General features: G+C 38.7%; 1 protein-coding gene and 1 long non-coding RNA gene across 2 annotated transcripts; one reads left to right on the top strand and one right to left on the bottom strand.

Moving 5' to 3' along the window:
• Positions 1-3,087: 3,087 nt before the first annotated feature.
• On the bottom strand, positions 3,088-4,596 carry LOC111215653 (putative F-box protein At2g02030). The gene has a single exon (XM_022719530.2). The coding sequence runs from the start codon at positions 4,450-4,452 to the stop codon at positions 3,202-3,204; it is 1,251 nt and encodes a 416-aa protein (XP_022575251.2). The 5' UTR covers positions 4,453-4,596; the 3' UTR covers positions 3,088-3,201.
• Positions 4,597-17,597: 13,001 nt separating this feature from the next.
• Positions 17,598-19,975, top strand: LOC125587847. Its single transcript, XR_007324241.1, has 2 exons — positions 17,598-19,529; positions 19,666-19,975. It is a non-coding gene; the product is annotated as an uncharacterized LOC125587847 (long non-coding RNA).
• Positions 19,976-26,001: the final 6,026 nt, after the last annotated feature.

The following is a 26,001-nucleotide window of genomic DNA, read 5'->3' as shown; positions in this document are numbered from 1 at the left end:
GACCTAAGAGAGTGGGATAGGGTCCTTACATGATTTGTAAGGGAATGGAAAGGATTCGCTGGAGAGATCGTCGCGAGAGAAGGTGGAGAACGCCGGAAGGAGAGAGAGATCGCCGGAGAGGAAGAAGAGAGAAATGGGGAAGAAGATGCGTTTGGAGTTTATAAAACCTTGGGTCCGACGGATATTTTCCGTCGGAATTCCCTCAGTATTTTCAATTTCAATTTTCCCAGAATATTTGGCGGCTTGTTTGCCCGGTTAAATGAAAATATTCCGAGGAAATTCCGACGGCCATTTAAATATCCGTCGGAATTTCCTCGGAATATTTTCATTAATTCGAGGAAAAATAATATCCTGTGCATGTATTTCTATTAATTTATATTGTTCCTCGGAATTTCCTCGGAATATTCCGAGGAAATACCGAGGAACTAGTGTTTGGGGTTTCAAAACATCAATTTTTTTGCCGTATTTCATTTCTTATACAATTGTAATGCATACCATTGAGGATTCTTTGTATAGATGAGCATAAACCATGGAATAACAAATTTCAAAATGAATTGTAAGTATTCCCTTTACCGTTCATTAAAGTGTATAAGTGTTTCTCTTATGTTGTGGTGATTTCGTTCATACAATCGGAAAAGTGTTTATTATAGGGTAAGAAACAAATTTTTGACTTCATAATGAACGTAAGACACTTAATAAGGGTTATATAGGTGTTATTCAAACCGCAAAAACGTTGTTTTCGGTTTAAAAACCCTATTTCCTCGGAATTTCCTCGGAATATTCCGAGGGAATTCCGAGGAAACCCTTTTCTTCCTCGGAATTTCCTCGGAATATTCCGAGGAAATTCTGAGGAACTAGTGTTTGGGGTTTCAAAACGTCAATTTTTTTTTAAACTGATCGATCGATGGATATATGTCCAAAAACGCATCGATCGATCACTAAGATGGACCAAAGCGTAACAATGTGATCGATCGATGAGATTATCCCATCGATCGATCGAGGATATCAAGTGTTCCTCGGAATTTCCTCGGAATATTCCGAGGAAATTCCGAGGAACTAGTGTTTAGGGTTTCAAAATCTCGAATGTTTTTTTATAAACGGATCGATCGATGGATATATGTCCAAAAACGCATCGATCGATCACGAAGATGGACCAAAGCGTAACAATGTGATCGATCGATGAGATTATCCCATCGATCGATCGAGGATATCAAGTGTTCCTCGGAATTTCCTCGGAATATTCCGAGGAAATTCCGAGGAACTAGTGTTTGGGGTTTCAAAATCTCGAATGTTTTTTTATAAACGGATCGATCGATGGATTTATGTCCAAAAACGCATCGATCGATCACTAAGATGGACCAAAGCGTAACAATGTGATCGATCGATGGGTATATGTCTAAAAACGCATCGATCAATCACTAGTTCGTCGGAATTTCCTCGGAACATTCCGACGGATTGATGTTTCCTCGGAATTCCGTCGGCATATTCCGAGGAAATTCCGAGGAAACCCAAATTTTGGGTTTCCTCAGAATTTCCTCGGAAATTCCTCGGGAAATTCCGGAGATTTCATTTTCCGTCGGAATGTCCGTCAGAATACCGTTGTTTTCTTGTAGTGCCTATATGTACTGGAGAGATCAAGGGAGATTTTTTACTCACTTCATCGCTTTGTCTGAGAAAAATTGTTTCTTTCTTCTTCTATTCCCACACGTAGCAGCTAGAAGGTTTGATCATTGTGGGTTTGAGTTTGTGTCGTTTTTCTTAAATAGATTAGAAATTGACACAAACACAAAGAAAAATGAACAATATGTGTATGTTGCTGCTCAAGTAAATTTTGTTACATATCGCTTATAATGGAGTTTGGTTTCTTTGAAATTTGAGCTTTATGTGATGTGCAGGGTGGTATAAATGATGCACTAGGAAATATGTCTGAAGATGACTGGAGATGGCACATGTATGAATATGACAGGGTCAAAGGATGGGACTGGCTTGTAATATTGCTCCTCCTTGCAACCTTTTGTATTAGTTAATTGATCTAGTTAGTTTGGCTATTATAAGGTTCGGTAGTGCGTGCATTGAGCAATTATTGAGTTTTTTTTTTCTAACTTGTGTAGGTGATCAAGATGATATTCAGTACATGTGCAGAGATGCACCAAAAGCAGTGATTGAACTTGAGAATTATTGCCTCCCCTTTTCTCGTATTGTGTGGCTTTGTGGTTAGATTTTGTTGGAACTTAGAACTCTTGGTTTTGGTAATCGTTTTTGTCTAGTGTTAATACTCCTTTTAGACTTATAGTTTTCTTAGTTCTTAGACTAGTATATTAGTAGACTGGTTGGAACTTAGATTAAGTTGAAACACGCCTAACTGTTCTGTTACTTTCTAATAACAACAAAGCCATTTCATACAAGCTGAAGCTGTCATTTACTTTGTCATTTGTCACTAATGAAATCAACATAAATCACACAATGCCCTGAAACATAAACAGAGTATTTGGATCTGAGAAATTTCCATTTTGCTAAACTCTCTTTGGTAACAATCTTGAAAAGAACACAAGCAAAAAACCAGAAACTTCATTTGCTAAGACAAAGATGATTCACAGTGGCGCTTTCACGTGTTGATTTCGGTTAACGCAATCATAAAGTAATATTCATAAGAAGCTTTTTAACATGGTTTTTCTTTAGGTATGACCACGTTGGCTGCCATAGGTAATTCCAGCATTTGCTTAAAGGTTGGCTTTTTGCACACATGCCCTTACTCCTAGGTGACCCGCGGGTCAACCCGCAAACAAAGATAACCCTTTGCGGGGCGGGCTTGGACGAGCATTCTCTGGCCGCAACCCGCCACGGGTCAACCCGTCTGACAACTCTATTGACTTCTCTCCCTTCATCTGCTTGTATGGTTCTGAGCTTAAGACAAAACCAGAATTCTTAACTGGAGTTTAAATCCAAAAGTAAAACATAGATAGATATAAAGCTTGGGAGTCAAGTATCTAACCAATCATTTTAAGTAACATATATAGCTGATTATATCTCCTTGTGGCCAATAAGATTACATCCCAACGACAAATAAAGTGTCCGTGGCAAAGAAAATAACAAGTGCTCAGCGCATAACTTGATGATAAATAATTAGGTCATGAAAACATAAATAAGAAGTGATTTGAATATAAAAACACATTTTAATGTTACTGAAGACGACAAATAGTTTTAGAAAGAAGAAAAAGAGAGTGATAAACTTGGAAAATAAGGAATAGCCAAGCCATAGTAACCAGAATAATACAAATGATAAACAGTCGAGTCAGGATCAAGATCAAAGTCAACAAGGCTTCCTTGATAGGTAAGCGAGAGGACGACTTTATTGTTATCCCTGGAAATGGCCAAAGGTGTGAGAGGCTGTGAAGTGATACCACCAAACCAACAGGAAGTAGAATTCATGTCAACTGAGAAGATTCTCTCCCACTTGTTGCATTCTTCAACCCTCCACCAAAACTCTTGCTTACAATCTCCCTTGAGCTCAGAAATGCAGAGACGACCGTTAAGATTACATAAACCAATTTTGTCACTAGAGGCATCAGGGGTAATAAAAGGTGGTGTTGAGGTGACTTGAAACATCTCTGTATGAATATCGAAAACTATGAGTTTGGTTTGTGTTGATGGGTATCCTTGTTCATCTCCCGTGAGCCAGTATAATAATCCGTTTGCACACGGTGGCCTCTGATTAGACAAGATTTGGTGATGATCAAGAGGTCTGGTAGTCACGAATCTCCATCTCCGTTCCTCTAAATCGAAAACCTCGCATCTTGTCTTCTTCTTCTTGTTCAAGGTAGCAGGATATATATTATATAGCCACACTATCTTATATCGTCCTGTGACGTTGTCTTTCCCAAATCCAAACATGGTAAATGATATGAATGGAACTGGAACAGCACCATCATCTTCGACCATCACATCCCGCTCCAGATCCGGGTCTGGATGGTCTTTATGAAGACGCTGAAAATTTGCTAAGGGGAGTGGTGGCAACAACGTTTCTGTGGCCGTATTTATCACTCTCACTGCTTGAGTCAAGCAGTAGAAGCAGACAAGGCCATCGCAGCATTCGGAGATCTCGATAGGACCATTAATCTCTTCAATTTCAAAACAGAGTCTCTCTTCAAGAGAAGTCGTCTCCAAGTCCCTTTGCTCAAAACGGATATGATCAAAACCATAAGAAACAAACATGAGTTTAGGATCTTTGTTTCTCTGATGAGCCATGTGTCTTGCTCCAAAATCTCTTGTCTTAATCACCGATTCCCAATGCTTTGAAACCGCTTGGAACCTCATAATCGATCTCACCGGAAGCTTCATCACGATTTCTTCCATGACATCATTGGGGATCTCAATCTTCCACTCTCTTCTTCCTTTTCTTCTCCGTTTGGTTTCTCTGACAATTCTCTGATAAATCTCCATCGACGCCATCATGTTCTTCCACTCCCAAATCTATAATTTATAGAGCCAACCCTCGATTTTCCTTTTTCCTTTTTTATTTTTGTTTTGTTATGAAAACCACCGTCGATTTCCTTTTTTTTTTTAACAAGACTAGTTTTACCTACAAAACCTAATCTTTGTTTGTCCAAAACCTATACAATTGGGCTTTAACTGAGTCCCTCAACTTCCAATTTCAACTTAAACGATAATTACATTATAGTGTACTTATTATCTAAATATGTACCCAAACTACTATTTAGGTTATGAATGGTAAAAATGGTTTGAGGAATGCGGATCAAATGGAATTCATATTGCGGTATGGTTTAATTGTGATTTGTTTAAGAAAAAAACATACTGCATACAAACTTCGGTTTATCCAAAATTAGCTAGCGGTTGAAAACAAAATATAAATGGTACATTATATCATGAATTGTGTAACTACATGATCCATATGATATATTTATATTTTAGAAACTAAAAATACGTGATATTAATATAATCTTGGATCCCACTAGGTTCCAATTCGGCTTCGGATTTTCAGTTAATTCATGTTAAAAGTCAAAAACTTTGAGTTTTCCAGATTAAATATTGGATTTTTTTTATTTTTAATTAAAATTTATGGATAATTTTTTATAATTTTACATCTTTTGGGATATAAAATATTCTACTAATTTTTTTAGGTATTTTGATTTATAATATTATTTTAACGTTATTTGATAATTTTAAAAACTAAACATAGTTAATATTTATAAGTATAAAAATTTGGTATCTATTTGGTCTCGGTTTCAGTTTATTTTGGTTCTGGTTCTTTATTTCTAGATATTATTTACTCGGATAATTGGTAGGTTCCAAAAAAAAACATATTTAAAACATAAGGTTCTGATTGGTTTCAGTTTAAACAATAAAAGTTGAAAAGAAAAAACTCAAGTTAAACCCAAAAAGTAAAATTTTCCAAGTAATTCTTTTTAGTATATATAGAAACTGTATTTTAGATATATAGTTACTTAAGTTAAATATAATTAAAATATTCACATGATATTATGTAACTGAAATTGAAAAATTTGTATATGCTTTATTTGTGTATAATGTTGAATTATTAATAAATAACATGTATAATAAACAATATAGTTGCGGATACATATAATATATTTATATTTTACAAAAAATAAAAATATTTTTTGTTAATATTTCCATGTATTTATATTATAGATTATAGATTAAAATATTATTTAGAAAAAAATATTAAAACTTATCAATAAAAGGTGCATCCTGTCAATAGTATTATATATATATATATATATATATATATATATTTTTTTTATATATAAGTATAATTAAGTAAATTATTTAATCTGTTAAAATATCATAAAAATCAAGTAAATAAATATAAATAATTTTTATTACTTCATACAAAGTTAATTAAATATATTTTCATTGTAAGAGTATATTTGTTAAATATGCATATGTATTGAATATGATATTAAATTTAATGTGTTTCTGAGGTTTATACATTCGATATATTTGTGTAATAATCAGAAACATAAAATAACAAAAACAAATTTTATAAAAAAATTATTTTTTTTGAATAGTCAAAGAAAACACACTATTTTGGTTTATTGTTTTTCTAAGTGCGTTTTACTTCTAAACACTATGAATCTTACACTGCACTTATTATTCTATATTTATATTTTTCTCAATAAAAATATTTATTTTTATTTGATTTTGTTTTTTGCGGTAAAGAAAGATACACAGACACTCTGTGAATCAAATAGGTACCTCTGCATCCAAATGAACGACGAAAGACGGTTGAATCTTTTGCACTCCGCGTTAGTTTGTCCGCCTTTGTATTTTGCATTTGTGAAACATGGATGATTTCTGAGCTAATAAAATTTTCCTTGAGTGTCTTGATGTCTTCCAAATAGGTTGTAAGAGCTGGCCATTATTCTGATTTCGAAACCATCTTCACCACTTGAGAACAATCTATTGCAAATGTAACCCGAGTCTGACGTAAATTCTTTATACACTCCATTGTCCAGACCATAGCTCCTAACTCTACATGAACAGGGGAGATACTTGCTCAGGTATTTCTTGTTCCCATCAAACCATCGAAACTTGGTAAAGTACTATACCAATCTTGTCCTGAAAAGGAATCATTTTTTTCCATGAGCCATCTGTAAAATACCAACGTCCTGGGAAGGCTGGGATAGTCCCAGACTCCACATGTTGTGTGTCCCTCTGCATGTTCGGTAGTTCTGCCTTTGCTCACAATGTTGATTATGTTTTTGCAATTCGCGGAGTTTCTCTTGGATCAATATCCAGATTACTAAACATTTTATTATTCCTTGCTTTCCAAATATATCAAAGAATCCAAGCAAATTGATGGTCATTCATTTGTGGAGTGACCCTCCAAAACAAATGATCCATATTTGTGAATAAAGACCCAGTCGGAAATATATTTGGGTTAGATGGGATCTTTGAGAGTGCCTAGACCTGAAATGTGTGGGAACCGAATTCGCACCGTCGATTTCCGTTAAAATAAGGAAACTAGGAAAACCCTAATTTCCCAGAGGTCCCGAATATCTGCTAATACCACACGCCAAGCAATCAAAACACGAACAATAAAACGAGAAAAATAAGAAATCGAAAAAAGAGAGCAAAAAGAGTCTTATTCCGAATCCGCCTATGAGCGTTACAACAGGGTAATAGCCTTGTCTACGAGAGCTGTCGGCGAGATCCATAATTCGAATGACCTAAGACTACGAAACCCTATATGAGTCGCAGCTCGAATAACGAAAACGGAAAATTGCCTAAATGCTTTAAGTGCTGTGTTGCTCTGAAAAGTTTTGTCTTTGTGCCTCTTGCCTAGAACTCCTTATATACTCCTCCAGGGTCGGTTTGAGCTTTCCCCCTTCTGCCCTTAAGCCGTCTTAGGTGAAAAATGGATATATTCCAATTTTTCCGATCTTCTAGCTTATCTGCGGAAACTTAACATTTTTTTCTTTCGCGGAAACTTATATTTATATTTTTTTTTGTAAAATAAAAATATAAACCTTCATAGAATCTATGGGTTTGATTTTAAAGAATCGTAAGTGGGCTTCTAGTCGCGTTTTAGGTCTCATTGGGCCGTATTTCGACATAAAACGTTTATTACGATTTCTTTTCGATAAAAACAAGTTCTCGCGGTTTTTATCGTAAAGTTCCAACGGTAACTTCGATCGGAACGTGCTGGTTCGTTTGCTGCGTAACGACCTTGTTTCGATGTTTTCAAGCGTGTTATCAGTTTATCGGTTTTTAGTTTCGACGAACAAATCGTTATTAGAATAAGATTTTTCCGCAAAGTTCATCGTAAAAATTCTTTTTGCGAAGATATATTTCCGTAAAAAATATCAAAACTAATTTTTCGGATGTTTGGATGTTAACTTCGTCGTAACCGTTTTTGACCCCAACAGTTAGCCCCCCAGCCCGTTAGAATCGTGGATTGCGACGAGATTCTAACGTTCGGTTTGGCAACTAGGCAAGATAGGTGCTTTGGACGAAGTTTGTGTCCGAGAATCCGCAGTCAAATAGTAACTTTTGATGCCTATAAGAAGGATGGTAACTTCCTTTATGGTTTTCACACCTTATTCTCATAAGTCTCTTTGAGAAGAAAACAAAATTTCTCTCCTTTCCTCCCAAACTTCTCTTTTTTTTTTAAGTTTAAAAAATGTCAAGCAAGAAAAGAACTTTGTAGAAAGGTACCTCCCGCGGTTCTTCGTCCAAATGCGTTCAAGACGACGATTTTCTCGTGCCAAAGGCTGACCATGTCCCTTACCCGATTGATCCTGCCGAGCGCGCGGCATATTGGAAAGCGAGACATAGCTCGATCATTCCTCCCGGGGAGAAACCATTCCCCATGATGCATAAGCGTATGGTCGATGTCGGCGTGCCAAGCAGAACCAACGGAGACTTCCTTAAGAGGGTTCGAGAGTTCTGCCAGATCCCAGACGCAGTAGAATTCCGAATTACTTGCGAAGGGGAGAGGGCTGATGATCCCCCAGATTGTTACTTTACTTGCTACGAGATGTTCTCGGTGCGCTGTCGTTTGTGGTTTCCGATTCCCGAAATAATAATCCGCATACTGGACCATTTCGAAATAGGGATAAGCCAGCTGCATCCCAACAGTTATCTACATCTCGTGAGCATCGTGATCCTGAGCTACGAGTATGGTCTCACTCTTACCACCGATCACTTCGAGGCGTTGTTCAGATTGCAAAAAGTCGAGAAGCCGTATATCTTCTGGTTGACCCTTCGGAAACATATGACGGTGATCAAGGGACTCATCTCCAACTGCAACATGTGGAGGAAAATTTTCTTCTTCGTTCGCATAAATGCTGCGTCCGTCGAGGAAAAACGCATTCCGATGTTTCGAAGCAAGCCGAACAGAGACCCCTTCATCAGCCCGATTCATCCATTTCCTGCTGACGTGATCGAGATGAGGGACCTTATGTGGAATGGTCCGTTCTACTGGAACTTCTTCACGCCGAAGAGAGTCCGCAAAGCGGTTAGACGTGTGCATCCCGAACTAGATATGGGTGCGGCTGATGTCGAGTCCGACCCAGAAGATCCCATCCCGAGCGATGTTCCCGCGGAGTGGATGAGTACCAGGTCCTCTAAAGGTAAAGGCATCGATCTCGGTGATATCGAGTTTTCCGCAGACGATTTTTTTCTTCCAGGATGGGACCCGGATCTCGCTTTTGGTGATGGCAGCGGTTCGAGTGAGGTACCCATCCCGGATTTCGATGAATTTTTCGACGGCCTGCCTTCGAATTTCAACCCTCCTCCGTCCGTGGATGGATTGGACAGATCCGCGGTGGTTGCGGAAAGGTCTCGCATAATCAACGGGGTTAGTCGCTTTTGCTTATAAGACTTTACGCATATATATATATATATATATATATATATATATATTATATACGTTTGATCGTTTCCGCAGGGTCTGAACATGCTTGGTTCAGCGCTTGAGACGAGCCAGAGGTAAAAGATGGTTTATTGCTTTAAGGCGGACAAAGCAGAGAAGGACCTTGCTCGGATGCAAAGTGATATTTTAGATCAGGAATCGAAATTCGCCAAGGATCATGCCAAGGCCGTCCGTCGAGCGGAACGAAGAGGTTAGAGAGAGGTCGTCGAGGAGATGAGAAACCATGCTTCTCAATTCCAGACCGAGTATGGCAATCTCAGTGATGCTTACTCGCTAGTGAGCAATTTTTGCGAGTGCCGAGGTTCATTTGGTACCCTCCGGAAGACGCAAATGGATGATTTCGTTTTCAAGGACGAGATGGAGACTATGGAGGGAGGCATGAACGATTACGCCCATGCTTAGGCGCTGATCCCCCCGATTGACGGGAAGATTCAGGGATTATGGGATCCCATCCTGGTTTCTCCTGATACGGAGGAGGTTGCGATCGACGTTTCTGGCGATGACGAGGAGGTGGATTATCCTGCGGGTGTGTTTGGAGCTTCGATGTCTGGAGATTTTAACTTCGATCTATGAGGATCGAAGTTGGTGTTTAATGGGAAGGATTCCCCTTATCTTGAGTTCGTGACCGAGTGTGGCCTTTATTTATCTATTTCTAGCCGAGTGCGGCTTTTATTGTCGAGACTTTATGCGGGCCTGTTTGGCCGCTTTGTATTTACCGGGATTGGCCGTTAGTGGCTTCGAATCCCCGCCACTTTTGCGGCTTTTATATATGACAAAATTTTATTTGAATTTCTTTACTTAAGAATGTGTCTGAAATAAATATGAGTTGTCGTCTTATACTTACTTCTGACGAGGCATCCAATCTGTTGGTTTGTTCGAGATGTAGGTTTTTCGTAAAAGTTAATGTGAATTTACATAAACATTAAGATATGGACGGAGAGACATGTTTTAGGATCTCGTATCATTTTTAGATATCATGTCTTGAGATGTTAGAGACCAGTGTGCTGGGTTTGGGGCAAGACCTAGGTTTACTTTTGGTTTTAAGGTTTATGTGGTGACAAGCCGGCTATCGATTTCCTGTTGCGATTTTAACCTGATTCGTACCGATTTAAAGTCCGCGATAGGTTCTCGGCTTATACGACTTGTATGGCGTGAATCGAGCATCTCTCCAGAAATAATTTTTAAGGCAACTGGAAGTACTTGACCAAAATTTCAGAATTTTTATTATAGCGCGCTTTTATCATTGTGTCGGATGTTCGAGGATCATTTTTTTTTTAAGAATGATCAGGGTGCGTTTGTTTAAGACGGCTGATGTGCTTGTCGGGGCCAATCGACGAGCAAGGCTTATATATTCGTTGATGTTTTTATGGTCGTGTTGGGACCGTTTGTTCGTGTGGTCTCGAATCTAACTTTAGCGACGTCTCGCCAGTTATTTCGGAGATTGTTCATACATTTTCGTATTCTGAAAGACTTGCGAATGTTCTGTGATTTGGACCAGATATGGTTGCCGATAAAAATTGTGATCCTTGTAAGAATTCTTGAGTGTGTCCTGAGACTTTTTGAAGCGTAAAGTTTCGTATAATGCGTATTGTAGTAAAAGTTTTATTAATAACTCAATTACAATATGTTTTGTTTTTTTTTGTTTTTTTTTTGAGTGAGCGTGGGAGTATACGAGTATACGTACCCACTCCCCCCCCCCCATTTTTAGAGAGAGGGATAGTTGAACTCGTTTTTCGACGAGCTGCCTACGTACCTCTTTCGAGGATCAAGCCATCTCGAAGATCTGTGTGTGCCGCGAGTGTTTTTACTCGGCCACTGGTAGTGCATTGTCCACCGTGGCGGCAGGGTCAACATCTTTGTCCGGGTTTTCCTTCTCCGGTTGAGAAACAGTGTTGGCTTCGGAATCAGTGTGAGTTTCGATATTTGAGGCGGTTGCTTCAGCAGACGATGCTACGTCGTCTTTCTTTAAAGTGTTGTCAGCCGAAGGCTGAGTTAAGTTTGCGCGTTTACGATTTACCATCGAGGTAGTCGTAATTTGTCTTAACTTATGCTCTGCGAGAAAGCAAAGTCGCGATTTTTTCTGACAACCCAAAATGCTGCGATTCCGCTCTGAGTCGAAAATTTGATGCCCAGATGATATGTGGACGGAACGGCTTTCATGGCGTTCAGCCATGGGGTTCCCATGATCACATTATAGATGGCGGGATGGTCGACTACTGCAAAATCGATGATCTTCGTGACATCCTTGGCTATGACCGGTAGCTGGATTGATCCGAGGGTCATTGACGTTTCGCCTGAGAAACCGGTCAGCGGTTTCGGTATTGGGGTAACTTCCCCAAGTTCGAAGTTTATCCTTTTTAGGGTATCACGGAAGATGACGTTAACCGTACTGCCGGTATCGATGAGTACTCTTGCGACTTCGAGATCTCGTATGAGTAGATCTATGACGAGTGGGTCGCAATGAGGTTGATCGATTCTGCCGGCTTCCTCTTCTGTGAATGTTACCGAGTGACTTTGACCATCTCGGGGTGGAGACCATGTAGGATAGTTTGCGCTTGACTCGGCCTGTCGCTGGTAGGCTTTTGATATCACTCAAATTACCCTAAGGAGTTATTTATACTCTCTCAAATAAGAGGTCGAGTTGTAGTACTTAGGGATCGAATTCACAGGGAGCTAGATAACCAATTAGATCTAAACAGTTTATGATTAAGCTAGGCTAATAGTTTATAAGCAGTAAATAAATAATGCAAAGCAGTAATAAAGCAGTAAACAAGTTGAACAAGACTATTGTTCAGCTTGGCAATGAGTTTGTTTGATGGAAGTATGGTTTGCTAGATCTAGGGTTTTCATTCAGGAAATCAGTATTATAATGATATAGAGGCTAATTGTTGCTTGAAAGATATTATAGACCTCAACTGGGAGTACAAATCTAACAACTTCCGTTGTATAGACAGTCTAATATCTAGATCTTGGATCTCAACTCTCGTTTTATTAATCACAAGAAAGTGTCGATCGATATTCCAATGGGCGTATCGATCGATACACCTTTTGCACCGTCGATCGATTATTCAAGTATGATATCGATCGACGCGCTCTAGTCAAGCTTTATGCGCAGGTTGATTATGTGTTCACTAGGGTTCCTCAATCAAATCTCGTATGTTTCTAGCAATCCTAGCTCAATAGAATTCAGTTCAGAGAAAAGACCAAGCGATGGCATTGTGCCTAATGATTCTAAGATCAGTGTTCTAGTTCATGACTCTAGAACACAAGCAGTAAGAACAATCCTATGATAAATATCACAACTTAGAAGTTCTATATCTTGGGCTAAACCCTCATAACCTATCTGAACCCTAAACCTAACAGGTGGATCTATACAGACATGAAGTTTGTCACAGAAATCATAAATGAATAGATGAAAAAGCATAAATAATATAAAACCAAAACCAATGGAGTTCCAGGAGGACTCTGAAGGAGTTCCTCCTTTCTCTCCTAACTAAGAACAAGAATAAAAGAAAGCTTAGATAGATGTTGCCGTCAACAATGGCTTATAAATAACATAAATATGATTTCTGGTCGTCCAAGGGTATTCTGGTAATTTGGGGTTGCTTATGGGCTTCAGTCGGTCAAAAAAATGCTCGGCCCGCATTCTGGCATCCATATCGATCGATGTCAAGATTTCTGCCTCGATCGACATACGTTCCTCTTCTCGACAGCTTCCTCTCGCGAGGCAGACTGACCACTCTTCAGTAAAACAGGAATAACTTCTGCTATAGGATGCTGATTGACCTCAAACCGGCGGCATTAGAAAGCTAACTCAAAGCTCTATCATATGTCAAATATGGGCTCAATCTAATGGTGGGAAGATCTCCATCCATAGCTAGAATACTAACGAGTCTGTGCAGTTCAGCACCTCAAAAGACTCCAAAATCACCATATTTCTCCAGAACGTACATGAACCTGTAAATACTCTAAATAGACTCTATACAGTAGTAAATAAATATTGAAACACTTATAGACCATGGTTAAAAGTGGGTAAAATCCATGGTCTATCAGCTTTAATGGCCGAAACCTTGTCGTTGCAGTATTGCGATCCTCCGATGATCATGTTCACTCTGCGATGATTGTTATCGTTTCCTTTGTCGTCCGTTCTCCTTCCGCGTTTATCTCCTGCTCGATTTCTCTGGGGAGAGTTTTCCGCGGGCGGATTTTTGTCAGTCCTCGGAGGTCGATCGGTGTCTAGGATGAGATCCTTGACGCTGGTCACTTCGGAGTTCTCCAGCTAGTAGCTTTGCAGCCAATCTTGCTCCTAGGACTTTGCAGTTGGTCGTCGAGTGTCCTCGAGTCTGGTGGAACTCGTAGAAGGTGTTTTCGTCGTAACCTGGATTGCGAGTCCATATATTACCTGAGGTCCTTCCTTGCTCTGAATTGATCGTATAGTTATGCGCGCCTTGGAGTTCTTCCTCTTCGTGATGGACGTACTTGTCGTTACGAGAGTTTTTCTTTTTACACTTTTGTTCTACATCTTTCGAGAACGTCTTCGTCGGCTTATGTTTTGCGACAAAACCCTCGTCTCTTTGTCCATTATGATGTAGTCCGTTGCCTTGTCAAGAGCGTCCTGCATCGTTCACGGTTTTTCGAGAGCTATCCATTTTCTTAAATTCGACTTGTACCAGAGCGTTTTTCTGAGCGCGTCTATGGCCCCTTTGTCGCTTATTCCACCAAACCTCGACATAACCAGCTTGAACTGGCTCATGAATTCGCGGAGAGACTCATCCTCCCTCTGAGATAAACTTAAGAGATCCACGTCGGATGTTTCCCTATCTATGAACATAGAGTATTGCTTGAGAAATTCCGACGCGAGCTGGCGGAAACTTTCGATGGATTTTCGCTTAAGGCGTGCAACCCATTCGAGCGCTGCTCCTTCCAGATTTTTGACGAACAGACGGCAGTAGCCTGCGTCTTTCTCATGGAGTTTCGCTTAAGGCGTGCAAACCATTCGAGCGCTGCTCCTTCCAGATTTTCGACGAACAGACGGCAGTAGCCTGCGTCTTTCTCATTGTCTTTCAATCTGGCCCTTCCCATAGTGATGTGGAAGGTTTGAAGATGCGCTTTAGAATCAGTCTTACCGTTGTATATTGGTACTTTGATTTTTCCCGGATTGGATACCTTGGTATCAGTGATGCGAGCAGTGAAAGGCGTTTTTCGAGCTCCCTCCAGTAATCTATCGATTTCTGGAGCCGCACTGGTGGCATGATGGATCTGGGATTTCACGGCCCTTACTGCTGCTGCAGTTTTAGTTATGTAGTCGCGAAGGTCGTGTATGTCCAATTTTTTCGCCTGCAGCTTTCCGAGCCTGTCGGCGTTTGATGCGAGTGATCTCGGTTTGTCTTTCGGCTAACTCTTCCTGTTCGACCCAGTTGAGGTTTTCCTCTTCTTCGGTCATGGTTTTGTCGAACGGAGAGTCTTCCTGAGCCGATCGGCTTCTGGTTCATCTTGGATGTACATCAGCGTCCTCTTCCGTATCGTTAGAAGCGTCGCTGGGATCCAAGTTGACGTGCTCGACTTCATCGACCTATGTGTCCTTTGCGGGAGATTGAGAATTTTCAGGATTCCATTTCTCGACAAGGGATGTTTCGTCCCGAAGGGTGTTCCCGTGAAGTTCTAGGCCTGTCGAGCGGAGTGGCGAATCCAAGTCTTCTTCCGCGGACCTTTGTCGATCCACGGGGCAGGACTACACGGGCCCTTGATAAGGTTTCGACCTTTTTGGTCAAGGTATCCACGAGTTTGTCATGCTCTTCCGACCTTTTTTCATAGGCGGAGAACATCTTTTTGACCTCCTCGAGCGTCGCGGCGTTAGCTATTGCGTTGACCGCGGAGACGGCTGCTGCTGGAGTGTTCTGAGTGTCATTGCTTCCTCCGTTGAGAGGAGTTTGCAAGTTGTTTGCGTCGTCAACTGCTATGTTCGATTGAGCGTGTTGTGGCTGAGAGTTGGATTGATCCGTACCCCCCCCCCCCCTCCTTCTAGCGCCAAACTAAGGGAACCGAAATTCGCACCGTCGAATTCTGTCAAAATAAGGAAACTAGGAAAACCCTGATTTCCTAGAGGTCCCCTAATACCACACGCCAAACAATCAAAACACGAACAATAAAACGAGAAGAATAAGAAATCGTAAAAAGAGAGCAAAAAGAGTCTTATTCTGAATCCGCGTATGAGCGTTACAACAGGGTAATAGCCTTGGCTACGAGAGTTGTCGGCGAGATCCCTAGTTCTAATGACCTAAGACTACGAAACCCTAATTGACTCGCAGCTCGAATAACGAAAATGGAAAATTGCCTAAATGCTCAATGTGTTGTGTTGCTCTGAAAAGTTCTCTCTTTGTGTCTCTCGCCTAGAACTCCTATATACTCCTCCAGGGTCGGTTTGAGCGTTTCCCCTTCTGCCCTTAAGGCGGCTTAGGTGAAAAATGGATATATTCCATTTTTTCCGATCTTCGAGCTTATCCGCGGAAACATTTTTTTCTTTCGCGGAAACTTATCTTTATATTTTTTTTTTTGTAAAACAAAAATATAAACCATCATAGAATCTATAGGTTTGATCTTAAAGAATCGTAAGTGGGCTTCTAGTCGCGTTTTAGGTCTCATTGGGCCGTATTTCGACATAAAATGTTTATTACGATTTCTTTTCGATAAAAACAAGTTCTCGCGGTTTTTATCGTAAAGTCCCAACGGTAACTTCGATCGAAACAATATGAGAAGTGATATGACCGTGGTACAGGAGAGGTAGCATTGAGGAATGGACAAGAATGCACATATTTAGAATGTGTTAGTTGTTGGGGTCAAAAACGGTTAAGACGTAATTACCACCCGAAAATCCTCGGAGATCGTATTTCCGAAAGAGATAGTAAAAAGGAAGATGTAACTTTCGTAAAATATAACCAAACACGAAGTTTTTACGAAGAAGTATCCTTGAAGATTCAAACCAAACTAACCAAGCTCGACCGTTGCGTAATTACCACGCATACACGCTGTCCGGTCGCTGCGTAGCAACCAAGTCCGAGCCAAAGCTCGGTCGCTACGTAGCGACCGAGCGCTCGTCCAGCTCGGTCGCTACGTAGCGACCGAGCTCGAGCCCAAGCTCGGTCACTACGTAGCGACCGAGCTCGAGCCGAAGCTCGGTCGCTACGTAGCGACCGAGCACTCGTCCCGCTCAGTCGCTACGTAGCGACCGAGCTCTAGCCAAAGCTCAGTCGCTACGTAGCGACCAAGCACTCGTCCCGCTCGATCGCTACGTAGCGACCGAGCGATCGTCCCGCTTGGTCTCTACGTAGCGACCGAGCGTTCGTCCCGCTCGGTCGCTACGTAGCAACCGGGCTCGAGCCGAAGTTTAGTCGCTGTGTAGCGATTGAACCCTTCTGAACATGGATACGACATCAATCCATGCATTCTCGTCAAACCTTTGAATGCTATCTCCCGAAGACCGTAGCAAGCTCATTCCATGTTTTCCGCTATTCAAATTCATCGATCAAACTTCGCGGATTAGAAACCGCGGAAAGTTCGTTCTTTATCAAAAAGAATTTGTAGTAAACGTTTCGAGTCGGAAGACGGCCCAAAGGGATCTAAAACACGACTCGAGGCCCATCCTATGATTTCTTAACGAAAAGCCCGTAAACCGCAGCACGGTTTACGCTTGGTCCACAAGGAAGGATAAATGTCAAGTTTCCGCGTATAAATTCGGAAGTTTTGAAGATAATTGGAAGATCGGGAAAAATGGAATATCTCCATTTTTATGCTATGACGGCTTAAGGGCAGAAGAGTAAAAGCGTAAAACGACCTTGGAGCTAGTATATAAGGAGTCCTAGGAGAGGAGCATGGCAGAGGACTTTTCAGAGCAAACTTAGCACTTAGAGCAATTTAGGCAATTTTCCGTTTTTGTTATTTCGAGCTGCGACTCAATTAGGTTTAGCCGTCTTAGGGTTGCTAGAACTAGGAATATCGCCGACAGCTCTCGATCCCGGGCTTATACCTTGTTGTAAACGCTCATACGCAGATTCGGAATAAGATCTACTTTGCTCTCTTTTTCGATTTCTTATTCTTATCGTTGTTATTCTCGTGTACTGATTATTTGACGTGTGGTAATTAGCAGATATCCGGGTCATACGCAGATTTGACAGTGCGAATTTCGGTTCCCACATCATTGATGGATGTTCGAGACTGTTCGGTCGCTACGTAGCGACCAAACATTCCGTGTGTTCGGTCGCTACGTAGCGTTCAAACATATGTCTTGCTCGGTCGCTACGTAGCAACCGAACATGCTGGTTCGTTTGCTGCGTAACGACCTTGTTTTGATGTTTACGAGCATGTTCTCGGTTTATCGGTTTTTTGTTTCGACGAACAAATCGTGATTAGAATAAGATTTTTCCGCAAATTTCATCGTAAAAATAATTTTTACGAAGATAATTTCCGTAAAAAATATCAAAACAATTTTTTACGGATGTTTGTATGTTAACTTCGTCGTAACCGTTTTTGACCCCAACAAAGTGCAGGAGGGCATTACCTTTTTTTTGTCACTAGGAGGGCATTACAAAAACACATGATTTATGGTTTCTTCTTCCGCCCCACATCGAGCGTAGCATAAATCTCCTTGTATCCCCCTTGCTTGCAAATTTTTCCTGACAGCAATGCAGCCTGATAACAATTGCCACATAAAGTGTTTGATTTTTGGTGGGCACTTTACTTTCCAGAAAAACGCCTTCAAAATATCAACGGTGGGTCTGTACGCTGCTTGTAGCACTCTCTGGTCGGGGTATACTCTCTCCACCTGATATCTTGACTTAACCGTATATTTCCCATTTTCTGTGAAATGTTATCCATCCCTATCCTCCATTTGAGTCCTGCTCAATGGTAAACTTTCAATGATTTTCACATCTTGAGCATCCTCCAAAGCACAAATTACCTGAGAGTTCCAAGTTCGCGAAACTGGATCAATGAGAGAGTCAACTGTGAGATCCCGGTATAAAGTAACATGAATTTTATTTGTTGGTCTCGGGCGAGTGGTTGGGAGCCAGAGATCATTCCATACTGAAATAGATGATCATGATCTCACCCTTTTAATTAGTCATTTGCTAACTAGAGATCTAGCAGAAACAATACTCCTCCAGCCATATGACGGGGAATAAGAGCAAATCGGTTCCAGGGGTGAGGCATTCCTGAAGTATTGACCTTTGAAAGCTCTATAAAATAGAGTATTTGGCTTTTCTATCAGCCTCCATAACTGTTTACCGAGCATCACCGTATTGAAATCAGTGATGTCTTTAAAACCTAACCCACCATCATTTTTATTCTCGCAAACCTTGTCCCAAGATTTCCAGTGCATACCTCGAGTGCTGCCCCCTGGGCTCCACCAAAACTGTGCTACCGTACTCGTAATTTTCTTTGCGGTTGTCTTGGGTAAGCGGTAGCAAGACATCACATTGTTCAGTAATGTTGCAACCACTGATTTAGTAATTACCTCATTTCCTCCTTTAGTAAAACATCTGAAGGTCCAGTCATTGACCGGATAACTTATCCTCGTAGTCCTTTAATTTTTGTTGCCTCTATTTTATGGGCCATTGATTAATTCTAATTCAAGGGTTAAAACTTTTTTTTTTGTCAATCTTCAACCTTTTTCCTATTGGTTAATTTTTCTTTCTCACAGACCACAGTTTTTAGCCATTGATGAACTTTAATCCAATGGTCACAATTAAATCTCTCTCTTTCTTATTTATCTTCTCCTATACGACGTCTCTCAAATTGACCAAAAAAAACCTTCGATATTGCAGAGAAACATATCCAGTCTCTACGCTTTATCCTTCTTTACCAGTCTCAATGATCCTGACTTCTCCTCCGCCACGGCTACTCCCCCCTCCCCCCACGCTGACGGCTCCGATTCTATGCTGGAATTTCGTTGGGAAGTGCAGTGGGACCGGGATCTTCAAGGTTCCGATTAGGGCTGCAGTTCATCCAAATCGACCTCCCAGTTTCGAGGCCAGACCCCATCCTCTTAAGCAAAGTCAAATCAGATGGTACTTTGAGCTGGACAACTGTGGGGCTTGGAGCTGAGGACGGTGGATTGAAGGTATGTTACTTCGACGGACTCTATAAACAAAATATAGTTTCTACAAAATGGTCCTTGTCAATTTGCTTGTATGGTAAACAGTTTCGACATCATCTCTCTCTCATTGTTTGATTTTGATTTTTTTTTTTAATAACAGAATGAGACAACGTCATGAAGAGGAGGAAGAAGATGCGACAGATATGGGACGAGCTTGAGGTGATGGATGCGGCGGAGACAATGAATCGTCAGATATGAAGAAGCTGTGGTGGCAGAAGTTAGAGCCAAGCACGAAGAAGATAGAGGTGGCGGCAGTAGATGATTGAAAATGGACTTAGGTTTAGAAATTTAGGTTTAGTTTCTATTTTTTCAAAAATTGGTTTAGCTTGGTTTAGTTTGGTTTAGTTTAATATACCAATCCTTAAATATGTAAATAATAACGATATATAAAATTTTTGTAATTTTTTTTATTTGTAATTTTTTTTTTAATTTTTAATACTGTAAATAATAACAAAAATAATACACTGTTAAAAAATATTTAATTGCACATAAAAAATGCTATAGTTTATGACAATAAGATAGCAGCGCAAAAAACCGCCATCTAATGTGTCTGATCTACTATGACGGGCGATGATACAGCGCTTCAAAAACCGCTATCGTATCGTTAGATAGCGTTATTCGACCGCTAAAAAAAGTTTTTCTTGTAGTGGATCAAAGCTCTCCAGCAACGCCAAATTTGATACCACTCAAATTACCCTAAGGAGTGAATTACTCTCTCAAATAAGAGGTTCAATTGTAGTACTTAGGGATCGAATCCACAAGGAGCTAGAGAACCTATTAAATCTAGTAATTTATTAATTCTCACTGTTTGTTGTTTTATGGTTGAAATGTAAGTAGCAGTTCTAATTGAGCAAGTCTATTGCTCGACTAACAAGATGATTTGAGGGTGTAACTTATTGGAAAGGTATTAGATACAGGGTTTCTATTCAGGTGTTGGAGATTATAATCCTATAGATGTCTGTAGTTGCATGCATGATATATTAGAGCTCAACCCCTTAAACACAGTGATCAGCGGTAGCAATGTTTCACTGGTTAATTAACTAGATCTTGGATCTCAACTGTCGTTTGTTGACCACAAGAAAGTGTCGATCGATGGTCCTATAGGGATATCGATCGATACACATTTCACAAATATCGATCGATTGTCAGAAGACAATATCGATCGATGCTTCTAGTTAAGCCTTAGACGTAAGTTGATAATGCTCACTAGCTTTCTAGTTCAGCGGTAGCCTTTTTCCAGTTGTCTAGTATGACATATAAGGTTCAGGACTGGATGGTCAACGATGCTTGACTCATGCAGATTCCTAGGTTCAATATTCTAGTTAGATAATCTAGAACAAGCATTAAGAACAATCAATCAATGAATACCACAATTTAGCAATCTATAGTTGGGGCTAATCCCTCTAACCTATTTGAACCCTGAATCTAACAGGTAAACTACTTAGACATAGCTAAGCAATTTATGACACAAAATATAAATAAAAACTGCATAGAATAGAATAGATGAATCAATGGAGTTCCAATCACAAATCTCTCTATGATCTTCTCTCCTTAAACTCTCTGCTGAAAATAAGAATACAAAGGTGGCCAAAAGCTCTCTTGCCTCCTAACACTTAGGCAAGTATATAACTATTAGGTTAAAAACTCGTCAGGGGTAATCTTGTAATTTGTTGAAGTCTTGGGTTTAAAGTCGGCTGGAACCAAGTCATGCTTCCGCATCTCGACATCGATCGATGGGACAGGATGTACATCGATCGATCATAATCTTCAATCGTCGAGGCTTCTCTTATGTATCGATGGACGTCACTAGATGTGCATCGATCGATTGTTTCATCTTCATATCGACCTCTTATGGTCAGCTCGGATGAAATCTCTTTTAAGCTCCTAAATGCTCCATAATCATCACTTTACTCCAAGATACTTCTGAACCTGAAAACATACCTAATAGGATAGAATATATAGTATATAGATAGTAAAATACTTATATATCATGGGTAAAAATGGGTCAAATCCATGGTATATCACGTGAAAAACCTATTTTATCGAAAAATCGTAATAAACGCGATAAGTCGCAATACGGCCCAAAGAGGCCTAAGACGAAACTAAGAGCCCCCTTACGATTTTACTAAGAAGTAGCCCATCAATACTATGACGGTTTATATCTTATCCACAAGAGAAGATAAATGTCAAGTTTCCGAAGATAAATGTCAAGTTTCCGCAGATAATCATGAAGATCGAGAAAAATAGAATATTTCCGCAATGTGGCAAAGTCGGCTTAAGGGCATAACAGGAAAGCCTTAATTAACCTTGGAGGGAGTATATAAGGAGCTCTAGGCGAGAGGCACAAGGGAGAACTTTTCACACAACAAACTTAGCACTTAGAGCATTTAGGCAACTTTATGTTTTTGGTATACGACATGCGACTCAACTAGGTTATGCAGTCTTAGGTTATTAGAACTAGGGATCTCGCCGACAGCTCTTGTAACCGAGGCTTCGACCTTGTAAACGCTCATACGCAGATTCGGAATTAGACACCTCTTGCTCTTTTACGATTTCTTATATTTTTCTCGTCTTTACTTTCGTGTTCTGATTGCTTGGCGTGTGGTTTAGCATATATCTGGAACCTCTGGAAAATTATGGTTTTCCTAACTTTTCTAATTTAAATGGAAATCGTCTGTGCGAATTTCGTTTCCCACAATAGAGCTCAAACACTTATAAACAAACTGATCGGCGTTCGCTTTCTAGGTTTGTCTATTGACCAGATAGTGTCCATCGATGATTCTAGAGGAATTTCAATTGATTCACTTTGTTCTTCGTTGATCGTTATTTGATAGGAATATTGATCGACGCGTTCTTAGTCAAGCTTTACGCGCGAGTTGAATATGCTCACTAGGGTTCCTAAATCAGTTTTCGCCTTACTAAAGTAATTATAGTTCAATTAGGATGGATTATGGGTGAGATTCAAGTGTTCTCTTGATTCTACAACTCCTAGGTGAATTTCTAAGTAGCAAGTTTAGAAACAGGCATTAATGACAATCCTAATGATGAATAATTGAATATCATAACTTAGCAATCTATAGTTAGGGCTAATCCCTCATAACCTATTTGAACCCTAAACCTAACAGTAGGACTACTCAGACATAGCTAAGCAATTCATAGCAATGAGATATAAATAAAATTGCATAGATAGATATAGATAATAATGGAGTTTCAATCACAAATCTCTCTGAATCTTCTCTCCAACTCTAAGAATCCTAAAATAACCTTTTTGCTGTGAATACAAGAAATCTCTCTTTGCCTCTAACACTTTGGCAAAGTATATATATCTAGGTTAAAACTCGTTAGGGGTAATCTTGTAATTTGGTGAAGTCTTGGGCTATAAGTCGGCTGGAACCAAATGAGCCTCTGTGTGCTTCGCTGTTGATCGATATCACAGGATGTTCATCGATCGATTATTTCCTGTAAAAGTCGATCTCTGGTCTAGTTCGATGGTCAGCTCATGTACTTTCTCCTGTTATCTCCAAAATGCTCCAAAAACATATAAATGCACTAAATAGACTTTATAATAATATAACTAGATTTTGATCCACACTTTAAAAGCGCGGGATTTATTTTATAATATAATTTCATACCAAAATTTATAAACCTTTTGTTGACTATAGTATATGTGTTTCAAAATATTTATAACATAATGATGTTTAGTCATAGAGTGAGCGTTCGGATACCCGTTCGGATTCGGATAGGATATTTCAGATTTCTGGGTATTTCGGTATAGAGGTATAGAACCCGTTCGAGTATTTATGTTTTTCGGGTCAGGTTTGGGTATTTTAGTTCGGGTTCAGTTATTTAGGGTCGGGTTTGGATATTTAGATTTTGAAAAAAATAATAATTTTTCAATTCTCAAGTTTCTTGTATTTAAAAATACAACTTCATTTAACTGATTTTTATTTTCTTAATAGATTAAATGATTAATAAATTTGGAGATAACATTTTAAAAATTAAAAAAAACACTAATTTGGTTACGGTTTTCAAATTTTGGATATATCTTTTGTTATTGCATGAAATAAAGAGCTTGACATGCATTTTAAGTGAGTAGCAAATCATTTTGTTAATAGTTATATGTATAATATATGTTCTTAAAGTATGTTTAACATCAATATATATATATATATATTTTAAATAAAATAGTAGATGTAAACTACATATATAAGGTGAAGTATACATATGTTCAGTTATCTTTGGATATTCATCCGGGTTGGGATATTACCCATTCGGTTTTAGATATTCACTCTCTCCTAATGCAATATCCATTTGGATATATTATTACTTCGGTTCAGATTTTAGTTCGGATTTTTTGGGTTAGGTTAGTACGGGTTCGGGTATCGGGTAAAATGGCCAAACCTATTTAATCATGTTAATTTTGTATGTTAGTAAAATATACATGAATTTTAATGACCTTATTTAAAAATGTGGGACAATAATACTCAGAAAAAAAAAACTAATTTGGAAATGTTATAAATAATTTTAGTTCTATAAATTAAAGCTTTATATTTTTTTAAAGAAAATTACTAGAATGTTATACAAAAGTGTGTTTATTACTAGAATGTTATATATCTTTTTTATATTACTAGAATGTTTTCTCACTCATAGTAAATTACAATAAAGGCCTTTGATTAGTTTTTTTTAATTGAATTTTTAAAAAAATATTAAATCCACATTAGTAATTAACAATCCACGTCATTATACTTAGAAATCAAACCGTCTCTTTCATCTCTGTACGTGTTAAAAAAAAAGAACGAAGAACACTGGGATTCTCGAAGAAGGAACCGCAATCTGAAATCCTCCCACTCTCTGAAATCCTCGTCGGCATTGTGTTTACTCCCTCTTCCTCGAACTAACTCTCTGTCTTGTCTTCTCCGATATCGTCTTCCCCGAAATCGTCGTCTCTAATCGTTTCTACGAAATATTTTTCGCTGCAATCGCCTGAAATCATCTTCTCTGCTGTGTTTTTCGAGTTTGTGGTTGAGTTACTTTTTTTTTACGGCAGGTTTATATATGCAGTTGTGGCTGAGTTACTTCCCGCCAATCTCCGAAAACCTAGCTATAAGAAGTGTGCATTCCGAGGAGAAAAGGAAAATACATTCCAAAAAACATCCAAATCGGTAATTGTGGGACGTATTTAGTTAAGTTTGTTTGTGATTTGATACCCATATTTGGATAATCTAATATTTTTTTTCAGATCTGAGTGAAAGAGAAAATTGAACAAGAAGAGAATGAAGATGATGAAAAAAAGTGACGGATTTAGCAGAGATGACACAGAGGAGTTCATTGAAACTTGGATACATGGACGAGTTATCACCAGAATGGTGCAGAAAACCTGTATTTTTGGTTTTCTATGTTAAAAAACGTAACTAACCCATGTATTTTGTGTTTGATTTCTGCTATTTTTACACTACTCAGCCATGTAGTTTATATATCTCAACCGTGTCGTTTACATAACTCAGTCATACCTCAAACATACCCTAAAATCAGAAAATGTTTAGATAACGCAGCATATCGTTTATATAAATCAGCCATACCTCAAACATACCCTAAAATCGAAAAACTGAATTCAAGTACTTCAAGAAGTTATATTGAAGATCATCTTATCAATATCAAGTGAATATAAATTAACTGAATGTGTATGGTTCTTGAAGTTGATACTTGAATTCGTTTATATAAATCTGACATACCTCAAACATACCCTAAAATCAAAAAAACTGAATTCAAGTACTTAAAAAAGATATATTGAAGATCATCTTATCAATATCAAGTGAATATAAATTAATTGAATGTGTATGGTTTCTTGAAGTTGATACTTTAACTTGATCTTGAGATATATGTTCTCTTACAATCACTTATACAATTCTTACTTACAAGACTCTAACTTTAATTTTTTCTTAAATCTAAACTTCACATCCTAAACTATAGAATTATAAAGTTATAAAAATTATAAGTTTATCTTTATAAAGTTCAAAAAATTATCTCAAACCATATCTATTTCGAACATTTAACCCTAAACCCTAAATATTAAACCACATACTTTGACCTATACCATAAAACATTAAACTTCAAACTTTAAAAAATTAATTAATCATATACCATAAATTCTAACTACAAATGTTAAAACTTTAATATTTTTTTATTTAAAAATATAATCTTAAATGTTAAATTGAAACCCAAAACACTATATACCAAACCCTAAACTCACTCAATTATATACCCTAAACTTTAAACTTCATATTTAAACCATACATAAAAAATCAACATATAATCATAAAATCCAAGTTTTAAAATTTAAAACTTTATCAAAAATACAGTATAATATAAAATATAATTTTAACCATCAAAATTATAACATTAACCATTGATTGTTTTAATCTAAGGGCTACAAATT

This window comes from Brassica napus, chromosome C5, assembly GCF_020379485.1.
Source record: "Brassica napus cultivar Da-Ae chromosome C5, Da-Ae, whole genome shotgun sequence".
NCBI classification, from domain to species: Eukaryota; Viridiplantae; Streptophyta; class Magnoliopsida; order Brassicales; family Brassicaceae; genus Brassica; species Brassica napus.
The sequence above is the reverse complement of the archived record's forward strand: the minus strand, read 5'-3'. Positions and strand labels throughout refer to the sequence as shown.

What these genes read in the sequence shown, in the direction of transcription:
- LOC111215653 (XM_022719530.2), bottom strand. Translation starts at nt 4,452, where the DNA reads ATGATGGCGTCGATGGAGATTTATCAGAGAATTGTCAGAGAAACCAAA.